Genomic DNA, 13,925 nt, shown 5'->3' with positions numbered 1-13,925 from the left:
TGATTGCAATGCAGTGCTCAAAATCCACAGACTATACTTCTAAATATCTACAAGAGACTAATTATGATGGGACACTGTGTCACAGCATCCAGTACAGGTCTGGAGACAAACGGTACATGTTAGTTGGACCCAGAATGAGTATAGGATCTACTATAGTCCCGGGAAGCCATGCGAATACACTAGTGCTCCCTGACAGGAGGAGAACATCTGAAGAGGTAAGACGTTTTTTGATTTTAATTGAAGATATTATTCATGCCCACTCAGAATCTTTACTGCGGCTTACATCAAGATCATGCCTCCAAAACAGATAAGATAACCTTTAGAAACATGTAAAACAATTAATGTTCAATACGTAGAGTAAAAATTCTGATATGCTACATACCAATTTAATTTCAGTCTTATCAATGTCAGTTATGCTTCTCTCAGAAAAAGAAAATGTGTTCAGCGTACTAACATGACACCATATTTGGTGTCGCAATCGATGGTTAATGCCCGAGCGCTGTCCAAGGTGCTGAAGTGTAGTTTTGGTGGTATTGGTTACACTTTGGTGATTTTGAGTTGGGCTTTGAGTTGAAGCTTGGATACGTCTTTTTGTTTGTAATATCGTTAGGCTACTCCACGAGGAAATCTACTAATATAAAGCCACATATTATGTCGCCGTCAAATGCACTCACACTGAGTCACGTTCAGTCACATTAAAGGGATTTTCAAGATAGAATGTAAGTTTCGTTATCAAGGGTCGTGGATTACACTTGTGGATTTTAAGGGCCAAGCTTGTGTTTTCTATTTTAGCCCATTTGTCACAAATCACAGAGTTTGTTACTTATCACAATACTGTGTTTTAGTAATGTGGATGCATCTTATCCACCTTTCCAGGAATCTGGTGGTTCCCCTATATTTGCATTATGATGGTCCATTAGCGTATTCTTCAGATTTGCATAAATAGTATCCATTACATTAGACTGTTGTTGATACTGCACTGTGAAGAAACAATAATGTAACACAGACTAAATAATTTTCACATACATGTGTACTGTATGATTAAATAACATATCAAGTACCGGACTCTGTTCATAGGTTGTCATACTATACATAAATTCAGGGTAAATAGCTTCCTGAATTAGTTCAAATGTACATGATTCAAAACTAAAACTGTATAAACTGCATTAAAACATCATCAGCAAATTAGACATTAATTGTTGTTTAGAAACTACAATTTGCAAACACATTTGTATCATCTTTTATATCGCGGGTTGGTTTGAAATAGCTCACAATGTGTTCTTTCCACAAGGTGTCAGTGTCATATCAGCATAAACTGTCGTGTTATACTGTTGGCCCTGCCCTTTCCTAGGAGGTTTTGTTTTAGTCACTAGACGGGAGACAGTGTACCCTCAAGACAAACGAGTGTTGCCGTTTTTCCATTTGTACATAGTTAAACCGAAAATATGACACACATTTCCACAGTATATTTTACTTATTAGGCAATTTCCTGTTTCGTAAGGACTGTGAGTGGATATAATAATAACAATATTAACCCAAGCTAAAACGATGAGAGCTGGAGGACAAAGACGAGGAATACACTACTGGTGGGTAGCCTTCCGATTTTCTGTGTTGCTGAGCTGTATGGAGCGGGGATCAGCTCAGATAAAATATTCAGTCCCAGAGGAAGTAAAAGTGGGATCTGTTGTTGGAAATGTCGCCAAGGATCTAGGATTGGACATAAGCTCGTTGGAGGACAGACGGTTTCGTATTGTCTCTGGAACTGAAGATGCACAGTTTGATGTGAATCGGAACAATGGCGCTTTATATGTGCACAAAAATATCGACCGAGAGGAGCTCTGTGAAAGCAGTTCGCCTTGTTTAATAAATCTGAAATTCGTAGCTGAGAACCCCATGGAAATACATTATGTGGCGGTGGAACTCATTGATGTAAACGATAACTCACCCACTTTTCAGGAGGAAGAACATTTATTAGACATTTCTGAGTCCACTGTTCCTGGCAAACGCTTTCAGTTACCAACTGCGCACGATCCAGATGTCAGCATCAATACAGTACGCCTGTATAAATTAAGTCATAATGAATATTTTAGCATACAGATTCGAGAGAGAGCAGATGATAAGGTACCATTCTTAGTTTTGCAAAAATCTCTAGATCGGGAAAAGCACCATGAGCACAAAATAATACTGACTGCAGTTGATGGTGGAAATCCACCGAGATCAGGTACTCTTAATGTCACGGTCATAGTCCTCGATTCAAATGACAACCACCCTACTTTTAGTCAAGAAGTGTATTCAGTAACTATACCTGAAAATGTGGACGCAGAAACAAGTGTAATTATGGTGAAGGCAACTGATCTGGATGAGGGTGTAAATGGAGATATTGAATATTTTCTCGGTGGTCAAATTGATCGGAAAATATATGACATGTTTGTCTTAGATAAAGACACTGGTGAAATTCGAGTAAAAGGCCAAATTGATTTTGAAAAGGTTGACATTTATAAGTTAAATGTCCACGCCACTGACAAAGGACAACCTCCGATGAGTACTGATTGTACTGTAATCATCAAAGTGCTAGACGAAAATGACAACAAACCTGAAATAGAGGTGACGTCCCTGTCAAAGATGGTATCTGAAGACTCAAAACCTGGGACTGTGGTTTCTCTTATTAGTATTACAGACAAAGACGCCGGTTTAAACGGCAAAGTCATATGTAGTCTTTCAGATAATGTGCCTTTCGAATTAAAACCGTCATTTCAAGAGAATATGTACTCGTTAGTTCTGAAAAATCGTTTGGATAGAGAATCAATTTCGCATTATGACATCGAAATAACAGCTACAGACTGTGGCCAGCCTCCCCTATCTACATTCAAAACTCTGAGTATTGATGTATCAGACGTGAATGATAACAACCCAGCATTTTTGAACAATCCCATTGAACTTTACCTGAGAGAAAATAACGTGCCAGGAAAAACAATATTTTCCATTACTGCCACGGATAGAGACTTGAATGAAAATGGGGCTTTAACTTATAACATCGTTAGAGATGAAGGTAGTCAAGTTAAAACTGCAGCATTTTTAAACATCAATTCAGATAATGGACAAATATCCGCTCTAAAAGGTTTCGACTTTGAAACACTGAAAACTTTCCAGTTCCACGTTGTTGCGTCAGACTCTGGCACTCCGTCACTAAGCAGCAACGTCACAGTGAACGTGTTCATTCTGGATCAGAACGACAACGCCCCAGTCATCCTGTATCCACTCAGCTCTAACGGTTCTGCTGAAGGTGTGGAGGAGATTCCCCGCAACGTGAACGCAGGACACTTGGTGACTAAAGTCAGAGCCTATGACGCTGATATAGGATATAACGGCTGGTTACTGTTTTCACTGCAGGAAGTTACTGATCACAGTCTCTTTGGTTTGGACCGCTATACAGGACAGATCAGAACACTTCGCTCATTCACAGAGACAGATGAGGCTGAGCATAAACTGATCATACTGGTCAAAGACAATGGGAACGTTTCACTCTCAGCAACAGCTACTGTGATTGTCAAACTTGTGGAGCCAAAAGAGGCTTTTGCAGCTTCTGATGTTAAAAGTTCAGCAAAAGCAGATGAGGAAAATAATGTGACTTTTTACCTGATGATAACTTTGGGCTCAGTTTCAGCACTTTTTTTCATCAGTATCATCGTGCTGATTGCAATGCAGTGCTCAAAATCCACAGACTATACTTCTAAATATCTACAAGAGACTAACTATGATGGGACACTGTGTCACAGCATCCAGTACAGATCTGGAGACAAACGGTACATGTTAGTTGGACCCAGAATGAGTATAGGATCTACTATAGTCCCTGGAAGCCATGCGAATACACTAGTGCTACCTGACAGGAGGAGAACATCTGAAGAGGTAAGGCCTTAAAGCAAACACCACCAAATACAATTTACAAACAAACTGAATAATATTAAAATTGTGTTAAAGTGGCTGTACCAGAATGCAGAAGGTACACGTTTTGCTCCACCTTTTTCTCTTACCTTGCGACACCATTTCAATGCCAAATACTTAAAATAACCACAATAGTTGATATTGTATGCTCTATTTTAAAGAATACAACCTTTATTTGTTTGTGACCGCTGTCCACAGTGCTGAAATGCTGAGGCTACTTAGTACTTAGTTTACGTTTTTGACAGGTGAACAGCTCTAAACTGTCAACAAAAATGTAGCCAGTAACTGAATGGAGGGCTTGTTGTTTGTGCTGTTCATGTTGTGGAATTGTATGAGCTGCATTGTACAAATTTGATTGAAACATTAATTACTCATACCTAATTATTATATTATTTCGATTGCTACAGAAATCACAATTTGTCTTCAAAAAGAGGGTAATACACAAGCAATAACAATCTTAGGTTAACCTTCAATGTACACGAAATGAATAACTCCCGCAAAAACAAACAACTTAAGGATACTTTCCACATAAAAAGGTATACAGGGAGAGAGAGAGGGAGGGAGAGAGAGAGAGAGAGAGAGAGAGAGAGAGAGAGAGAGAGAGAGAGAGAGAGCAACAAACACTGTAGAGGTGTTAAAAATCGTGTTTGTTTATGTTGATCGTCTATGCCTGTTTTTATTTTGCTGCATAGTGTTGCAGTGAATATGGTTAGTCTATGATGTTCCTTCAATGGCCCGCTGGTGTCACTGTAACATTGAGAAACGATAAAAGGCTTTGTCCCTCCCATCAAAAAGCTTTTGTTTGCCATCCAGAGCAGGGCAGAGGTTTGAATACAGCACGCTAGCCGATGGATTTACGTTGTGCTTTTTGTGATCGTGCAATACTCGGTGCGTTGGACATTGGCTACAATATTTCTTGTGTTTCCTCTAAGTAATAATATAATGATGGGGACTGACACATACAGCCGAACAAGAGAGTACTATTTGTCTGTGTTTCATATGGCTCTACTGCTTTTTTTGGGAAAGCAGGCTTTTGCTCAGATCAGGTATTCTATTCCAGAGGAGGTTCGAGACGGAACTGTGGTTGGAAATGTTGCGAAGGATCTTGGCCTTGACATCACCTCGTTAACTGACCGACGGTTCCGTGTTGTGACTGGATTTAAGGAGACATTTCTTGAGGTAAACCAGAACAATGGGGCTCTCTATGTTCATAAGAAAATCGACAGAGAGGAGCTCTGTCAAGGCAGCGGTGCCTGCCTGATGGAGCTAAAAATCCTAGTCGAAAACCCTTTGGAAATACACTACGTGGCTGTAGAAATTACCGATGTAAATGATCACTCTCCTGCTTTTCCTGAAAAACAGCAAACGTTTGAAATATTTGAACAAACATTGCCTGGAAGGCGATTTCAGCTGCACACTGCTCGTGATCCTGATGCAGGAATTAACTCTATTCGTACATACACTTTAACGTCAAACGATCACTTTGAAATAGATATCCGTCAAAGTGATGAGGAAAAAATACCATTCTTAGTGCTGAAGAAGCCATTAGACAGAGAACAAAAGAACAAACAAATGCTACTAGTTACAGCAGTTGATGGAGGTAAACCTACGAGAACAGGCACACTGAATGTTTCCATTATTGTTCTTGATAGTAATGACAATCGTCCGATATTTAGTCAGGAGATTTACCAAATTGAAATACCAGAAAATGTTGCAATCGGTACTTCAGTGTTTCAAATTAATGCCACAGATCCAGATGAAAACACCAACGGTGAAATTGAATATATCCTTGGAAAAACTCTTAAGAAAAAAGTCTATGACATTTTTGAACTGGACAAATTAACTGGAGAGATTAGAGTAAAAGGAGTAGTGGATTATGAAGAAAACGATGTATATAAACTGGATATTGAGGCATCAGATAAAGGAACACCTCCACTGACAGGTGAGTGTAGGGTCATTATAAAAATAAAAGACGTCAACGATAATCCGCCAGAAATAGAAGTTACATCGCTGTCAAATACAGTGTCTGAAGACTCAAAGCCTGGCACAGTTATTTCACTTCTTAGTGTGACGGATAAAGACTCCAGTTTAAATGGAAAAATAATTTTAAGCATAATATCAGAAGTACCTTTTGAATTAAAACCTTCTTATAAGGAGAACACATATTCAGTCGTGACGAAGAGATTTTTGGATAGAGAGGAGGTGTCACAATATGAAATAACAATAAAAGCCAGTGATTGTGGTGAACCTCCCTTATCAACTTTCAAAACTCTTAGCATTCAGATATCAGATGTAAACGACAATACTCCAAAATTCTCCCAAAATCCATTACAATTTTACATGTCAGAAAATAACTTTGCTGGAAAGTCGATATTCTCCGTAAGCGCGACCGACAGTGATTTGGGTGATAATGCAGCTATTTCATATTATATTATGAGAGAAGGGAATCAAAATGACATGACGTCTTTCCTAAATATAAATCCCAGTAATGGATACATCACCGCGCTAAAAAGTTTTGACTTTGAAACATTGAAAACTTTCCACTTCCACATTGTTGCGTCAGATTCTGGAACACCGTCACTAAGCAGCAACGTCACAGTGAACGTGTTCATTCTGGATCAGAACGACAACGCTCCAGTCATCCTGTATCCACTCAGCTCTAACGGTTCTGCTGAAGGTGTGGAGGAGATTCCCCGCAACGTGAACGCAGGACACTTGGTGACTAAAGTCAGAGCCTATGACGCTGATATAGGATATAACGGCTGGTTACTGTTTTCACTGCAGGAAGTTACTGACCACAGTCTCTTTGGTTTGGACCGCTATACAGGACAGATCAGAGCACTTCGCTCATTCACAGAGACAGACGAGGCTGAGCATAAACTGGTCATACTGGTCAAAGACAATGGCAACGTTTCACTCTCAGCAACAGCTACTGTGATTGTCAAACTTGTGGAGCCCAAAGAGGCTTTTGCAGCTTCTGATGTGAAAAGTTCAGCAAAAGCAGATGAGGAAAATAATGTGACCTTTTACCTGATGATAACTTTGGGCTCAGTTTCAGCACTTTTTCTCATCAGTATCATCGTGCTGATTGCAATGCAGTGCTCAAAATCCACAGACTATACTTCTAAATATCTACAAGAGACTAATTATGATGGGACACTGTGTCACAGCATCCAGTACAGATCTGGAGACAAACGGTACATGTTAGTTGGACCCAGAATGAGTATAGGATCTACTATAGTCCCGGGCAGCCATGCGAATACACTAGTGCTCCCTGACAGGAGGAGAACATCTGAAGAGGTAAGAGCTTGAAAACAATGTGATATATAACATGTTTATATGCATCACGCTCCATCATTGCTCTCTGCTCTATGGCATATTTCCTCTTATTTATCATTCTAAAGCCCCTAGTCCAAAGAACAATACCAAACAACTTGACATGATCTCTACCACTTCACAAGTCTGATTAGAAGTTTAATGCTTATTATTTGGATCTTTACTCGTTAGCCTGACTTCATTTAGAGATACAATATTCACCTAACATTGTTTGCTGCTTTGTGTAGGTTATGTAAGTAAGTGTAGGAAGAGGCTTGCTTTTTTATGCTGTGCATTGTCGAGAAGAGACAAACTCTTCCTCTGCTTTGTCCCTGCTACACTTTCGACTTCTTTGTCATTTTCGAGACAATATAAAGCGACGAAGACCAAAGATTCAAAATAGATAAAACAGTGTATCTTCTGTCATCCATGTGAACGACTGCAGTCTTTTCTTGAGTATGATCGCAGTCCATAATACTCTTGAGAAAAAAAACTTAGAATGTGAGAATTAAAAAACTGTTTGTGCCACCCGTCTGTGATAATTTTGGAAACATTTATCCAAATCCTAAAATACAATCAACAGTACATGCTAAGTGTTTCGGTTGTTTTGTGTGAATTATGTGCATGAGGCTGGACTCCTTTCGTTCAGGTGAAACGCCTGGTTCAAATCTCTGTCTATGGTACTGAAGCACATTTGCTTTTTGTTTTTCCTGGAAAAAATGATTCACAATTGAATTAAGAAACTTAATAAATAGCAGAATTTATGTAAGCTCTTTAACTATAGGATGTTGCAGACACTTCAACTAATATGCTCCTTCCACAGTTTACCGACAGACATTGTACTAATTTTGTCTTTTTACACAAACAATTTGAAAATATATAAATTTTGAAAACCGTATTGTAGCCTATATAAGGTGACCATTGGTTAGAGTTTTTTTTATTTTTTTGTATTTTTTTATTAGGGGAATATATAGCATAGTACTCCTCCAATGTCCTCTGGGTGTCAGCATTACATTGGGAGACCATAGGACACCTTGCCCCTCCCTTCACAAAGCTTTTGTCTGCTCCCTGAAAGAAGGAGAGAAGGCAGTTAAATGGAGCTCGGCATCTGATGGACTTGCGTTGTGCTAGTCGTAAATATGCGGTACACACTGGGTTGGATATAAATAATCACAGTTTGCAGTAACTGTATGTAGCAATATTTTGCTGTATAACGATGTTGACTAAAGGAATAACCAGAACAAGTAACTCCTACTGTTTTTCGTTTTACTTGTCTCTAATGCTTTTTTTCGGAAAATGGGCTTTGGCAGAAATAAGGTACTCTATTCCAGAGGAGGTTAAAGAAGGAACTGTTGTTGGAAATGCTGCTAAGGATCTTGGTCTTGACATCACCTCTTTGTCGGACAGACGGTTCCGTGTTGTTTCTGAATCTAAGGAGATATTTTTTGAGGTAAACCAGAACAATGGGGCTCTCTATGTTCATAAGAAAATCGACAGAGAGGAGTTCTGTCACGGCAGCGGTGCCTGCCTGATGGAGCTAAAAGTCATAGTCGAAAACCCTTTGGAAATACACTATGTTGTCGTGGAAATTACCGATGTAAATGATCACTCTCCTGCTTTTCCTGAAAAACAGCAGAGATTTGAAATAGCAGAACATACGTTACCAGGAAAGCGATTTCAGCTGCACACTGCTCGTGACCCTGATGCTGGAATTAACTCTATTCGTACATACACTTTAACGTCAAACGATCACTTTGAAATAGATATCCGTCAAAGCGATGAAGAAAAAATACCATTCTTAGTGCTGAAGAAGTCATTAGACAGAGAGCAAAAGAACAAACAAACACTACTGGTTACAGCAGTTGATGGAGGTAAACCTCCTAGATCTGGCACACTGAATGTTTCCATTATTGTTCTAGATATTAATGACAATCGTCCGATATTTAGTGAGGAGATTTACCAAATTGAAATACCAGAAAATGTTGCAATCGGTACTTCAGTGTTTCAAATTAATGCCACAGATCCAGATGAAGGCAACAACGGTGAAATTGAATATATCCTTGGAAAAACTCTTAAGAAAAAAGTCTATGACATTTTTGAACTGGAGAAATTAACCGGAGAGATTAAAGTAAAAGGAGTAGTGGATTATGAAGACAACGATGTATATAAACTGGATATTGAGGCATCAGATAAAGGAACACCTCCACTGACAGGTGAGTGTAGGGTCATTATAAAAATAAAAGACGTCAACGATAATCCACCGGAAATAGAAGTAACATCGCTGTCAGATACAGTGTCTGAAGACTCAAAGCCTGGAACAGTTATTTCGCTTCTTAGTGTGCGAGATAAAGACTCCGGTGTTAATGGAAAAATAATTTCAAGTATAACTTCAGACGTGCCTTTTCAATTACAACCATCATACAAAGAGAACATATATTCAGTTATTACTAAAGATTTTTTAGATAGAGAGGAGGTGTCAAGTTATGAAATAACAGTAAAAGCCACTGATTGTGGTGAACCTCCCCTATCAACTTTCAAAACTCTTAGCATTCAGATATCAGATGTAAACGACAATATTCCAAAATTCTCCCAAAATCCATTACAATTTTACATGTCAGAAAATAACGTTGCTGGAAAGTCGATATTCTCTGTAAGTGCAACGGACAAAGATGCGGATGACAATGCAGCCGTTGCATATCATATTATGAGAGAAGGGAGTCAAAATGACATATTGTCCTTTCTAAATATAAATCCCAGTAATGGACACATCACCGCGCTAAAAAGTTTTGACTTTGAAACACTGAAAACTTTCCACTTCCACGTTGTTGCGTCAGATTCTGGAACTCCGTCACTAAGCAGCAACGTCACAGTGAACGTGTTCATTCTGGATCAGAACGACAACGCTCCAGTCATCCTGTATCCACTCAGCTCTAACGGTTCTGCTGAAGGTGTGGAGGAGATTCCCCGCAACGTGAACGCAGGACACTTGGTGACTAAAGTCAGAGCCTATGACGCTGATATAGGATATAACGGCTGGTTACTGTTTTCACTGCAGGAAGTTACTGACCACAGTCTCTTTGGTTTGGACCGCTATACAGGACAGATCAGAACACTTCGCTCATTCACAGAGACAGACGAGGCTGAGCATAAACTGGTCATACTGGTCAAAGACAATGGGAACGTTTCTCTCTCAGCAACAGCTACTGTGATTGTCAAACTTGTGGAGCCCAAAGAGGCTATTGCAGCTTCTGATGTGAAAAGTTCAGCAAAAGCAGATGAGGATAATAATGTGACTTTTTACCTGATTATAATTTTGGGCTCAGTTTCAGCACTTTTTCTCATCAGTATCATCGTGCTGATTGCAATGCAGTGCTCAAAATCCACAGACTATACTTCTAATTATCTACAAGAGACTAACTATGATGGGACACTGTGTCACAGCATCCAGTACAGATCTGGAGACAAACGGTACATGTTAGTTGGACCCAGAATGAGTATAGGATCTACTATTGTCCCTGGAAGTCATGCGAATACACTAGTGCTCCCTGACAGGAGGAGAACATCTGAAGAGGTACGACATGTTTCGATTTTAACTGAAAATATTTTTCACGCAGTCACGGAGAATCTACTGGGGGTTAAGATATTTTCTTCCAAACTGATAAGATTAGAAACATACAAAACAATTTACTACTAGGGTAAATGTTCTCAAATCTCATCAATTTCACTTACACCTCTCTTAAAGTAAGAAATGTTACTCATGCTACTGACATGACACTATTTCGTGGCGATATTGATATACTTGGTGTCCAAACTTTTGACTGGTATAGTTGTGCATGTGTTGATCATGATGATTTTAAATTTGGATTTGTGTTTAACTTCGGATATGTCTTTTTCAAGCAATACTTTAAGATACTTCACGAGAAATGTATGCCAACATTTACGTCATATATCATAGCGCTGTCCAAGGTGCTGACACTGAGTTACACTTGGTCATATTTAAGCAGTTTTCAAGCCAGAATATAGGTTTCCCCTTTAAAGCTTTATCTATTCCATTGATTGATTTCAAGAACCAAACTTGTGGTTTGAATTTCAGCCCATTTCTTCTCTCTTCTCTTTTAGGAAAGAAATAAACAGTTTTGTGTTACGGTCATAGTCTTAACGTTTTTTTTTTTTTACATTTTCCCTTTCTATAAACTGTAAACTACGTTTAGGTGTTTTAGTCCAGTCCATTTCAAGCAACAGATAATTTTTTGCCGCTTTCCATGATGCTAAAGTCTGGTCGTGGAGGTTTTGCTCAAGTTGCGGTGATTTTTAAATCGGTTTTTATTATCTAGGCTAAAGAAGAGAGTCATGTTTGATTTTATTGACACTTTAAAAGGTAATTAACTCAGTTTTGTCACCATTATAATACAGCAGCTTTTGCGTTGTCCATGGTACAGAAGGTTTTTTTTTTTTTTTTTTCTTTTCAAGTAGCCTATATGAGGTTTCTTGAGACTACACATCGTACTTGAGAGGTTTCAGTTCAGTGGAATTGTGTTAATTGTGTTTTTTTTCGTTTCTAACAAATGTAAGCACTGGATGGTCCACTGGGTGTCAGTGTTACAAGTAGGGAATTGCTGAAGCTTCAGGCAAAATAGACTCTGTCCCACTGAAAGAGTATTTTTTTTCTGGCATGACCACAAAGAATGCCATCTTTTCGGATTTTGATCTCTACCCTTCCCCATGCGAACGTGGTTTTCTGAAATATGGTCTGAAGACAACTGGAGGTGCTTTAAAAGGAGGACATATGTGGATGCCATTTTAAATGATTACACCTAAGGAGACAAAGGACAAAGACGCAGAATGATGTCTTGGTCGAGTCCTCTGCTTTTCTCTCTGCTGTTTTGCTTTGGTGAGCTGGTCTTCGCTCAAATAAAATACTCGACTCCAGAGGAAGTTAAAGTGGGAGCTATTATTGGAAATGTTGCCAAAGATATGGGCCTGGATGTCAGTACCTTGATAAACAGGCGATTTCGCATCGTTTCTGGAGCTCAGGACCCGCTATTTGAGGTAAACCCGAACAATGGGCTTTTGTATGTTCATAGGAATCTCGACCGGGAACAGCTGTGCGATAGAAATGGAGCCTGTTTAGTAGATGTGAAAATCGTTGTTGAAAATCCACTTGAAATCCATTATGTCACAGTGGAAATAACGGATGCTAACGACCACGTACCGATTTTTGCCGAGAAAGAAAAGGTAATTGAAATAGCAGAAACGACATTACCAGGAGCACGGTTTCAGTTACCAGGCGCACGTGATCCTGATGTTGGAATAAATTCCATACAGCGCTATAAACTTAGTCAAAACGACCATTTTCATTTAGAAATTCGAGATAGGGGAGAGGATAAAATTCCTTTCTTAGTGTTACAGAGACACTTGGACAGAGAGCAGGAAACAAACCATAGCCTGATTTTAACTGCTATAGATGGAGGGACACCGCCAAAATCTGAAAATCTTAATATTACAATAAAGGTTCTTGACAACAATGACAACAGACCTACTTTTTCGAAAGAGGTTTATTCTGTGATGTTACAAGAAAATGTTGCTTTAGATACAATTGTAATAAAAGTGCAAGCAACTGATCTGGACGAAGGAACAAATGGGGATGTAGAGTATGCCTTCGGGAGTGACATGAATTCCAAGGTGTTGGAGCTGTTCAGCCTAGACAGAAATACAGGCGAGATTCGAGTTAACGGACAAATTGACTATGAGACAGCTGATGTTTTCAAGTTAGACGTCCAAGCATCTGACAAAGGTCAGCCGCCGATGACAACGGACTGTAGAGTCCTGATAAAGATTCAAGATATCAATGACAATAAACCTGAGATAGAAGTGACATCAATATCCAACATGGTCCCAGAAGATTCTAAACACGGGACCGTGATTTCTCTTATCAGTGTTACAGATGTTGATTCAGGCCTGAATGGCAAGGTCATATGCAGTCTGACGGAGAATGTACCATTTGAATTGAAACCGTCATTTAAAGAAAATATGTATTCATTGGTGACAAAAGAAATATTGGACAGGGAAACGGTGTCATATTATGACATTTCAATAACAGCTACCGACTGTGGTGAGCCTCCTCTTTCCACATTTAAAACTTTGAGTATCCAGGTGTCAGATGTCAATGATAACATCCCAGAGTTCTCACACAGTCCCCTGGAGTTATATTTAATTGAAAACAATGCTCCTGGCACATCAATATTTTCTGTGAACGCATTTGATAAAGACTTAAACGAAAATGCTGCAGTGTCCTATAGTATAATTCGAGGGGAAGGCGGTCATAATGATATGGCATCTTTTCTGAATATAAATTCTGAGTACGGACACATTTCAGCCTTGAAAAGTTTTGATTTTGAAACACTGAAAACTTTCCAGTTCAAAGTTGTTGCGTCAGATTCTGGAACTCCGTCACTAAGTAGCAATGTCACCGTGAACGTGTTCATTCTGGATCAGAACGACAACGCTCCAGTCATCCTGTATCCACTCAGCTCTAACGGTTCTGCTGAAGGTGTGGAGGAGATTCCCCGCAACATGAACGCAGGACACTTGGTGACTAAAGTCAGAGCCTATGACGCTGATATAGGATATAACGGCTGGTTACTGTTTTCACTGCAGGAAGTTACTGA

General features: G+C 39.3%; 2 protein-coding genes and 2 pseudogenes across 2 annotated transcripts; all 4 read left to right on the top strand.

Moving 5' to 3' along the window:
• Positions 1-1,423: 1,423 nt before the first annotated feature.
• LOC111646603 (protocadherin alpha-8 pseudogene) lies at positions 1,424-3,918 on the top strand (annotated as a pseudogene).
• Positions 3,919-4,825: 907 nt separating this feature from the next.
• On the top strand, positions 4,826-7,254 carry LOC111646602 (protocadherin alpha-8-like). The gene has a single exon (XM_023396131.2). The coding sequence runs from the start codon at positions 4,885-4,887 to the stop codon at positions 7,252-7,254; it is 2,370 nt and encodes a 789-aa protein (XP_023251899.1). The 5' UTR covers positions 4,826-4,884.
• A 1,219-nt stretch (positions 7,255-8,473) lies between these two features.
• LOC111646601 (protocadherin alpha-8-like) lies at positions 8,474-11,416 on the top strand. Its single transcript, XM_023396130.1, has 2 exons — positions 8,474-10,828; positions 11,411-11,416. Exons 1-2 carry the CDS (start codon positions 8,474-8,476, stop codon positions 11,414-11,416), a joined length of 2,361 nt encoding a protein of 786 aa, XP_023251898.1.
• A 671-nt stretch (positions 11,417-12,087) lies between these two features.
• Positions 12,088-13,925, top strand: part of LOC111646600 (protocadherin alpha-8 pseudogene) — a 2,249-nt pseudogene continuing 411 nt past the window's right edge.

The sequence above is a fragment of the Seriola lalandi genome, unplaced genomic scaffold (assembly GCF_002814215.2).
Source record: "Seriola lalandi dorsalis isolate HSWRI2012SDOR001 ecotype SW California unplaced genomic scaffold, Sedor1 jcf7180002054973, whole genome shotgun sequence".
Classification (NCBI taxonomy): domain Eukaryota; kingdom Metazoa; phylum Chordata; class Actinopteri; order Carangiformes; family Carangidae; genus Seriola; species Seriola lalandi.
Note: the sequence above shows the minus strand (reverse complement) of the source record. Positions and strands in the feature narration are given on the sequence as shown.

Excerpts from the sequence above, each read along its gene's own strand:
- LOC111646601 (XM_023396130.1), top strand. The coding sequence starts at position 8,474 with ATGTTGACTAAAGGAATAACCAGAACAAGTAACTCCTACTGTTTTTCG.
- LOC111646602 (XM_023396131.2), top strand. The coding sequence starts at position 4,885 with ATGATGGGGACTGACACATACAGCCGAACAAGAGAGTACTATTTGTCT.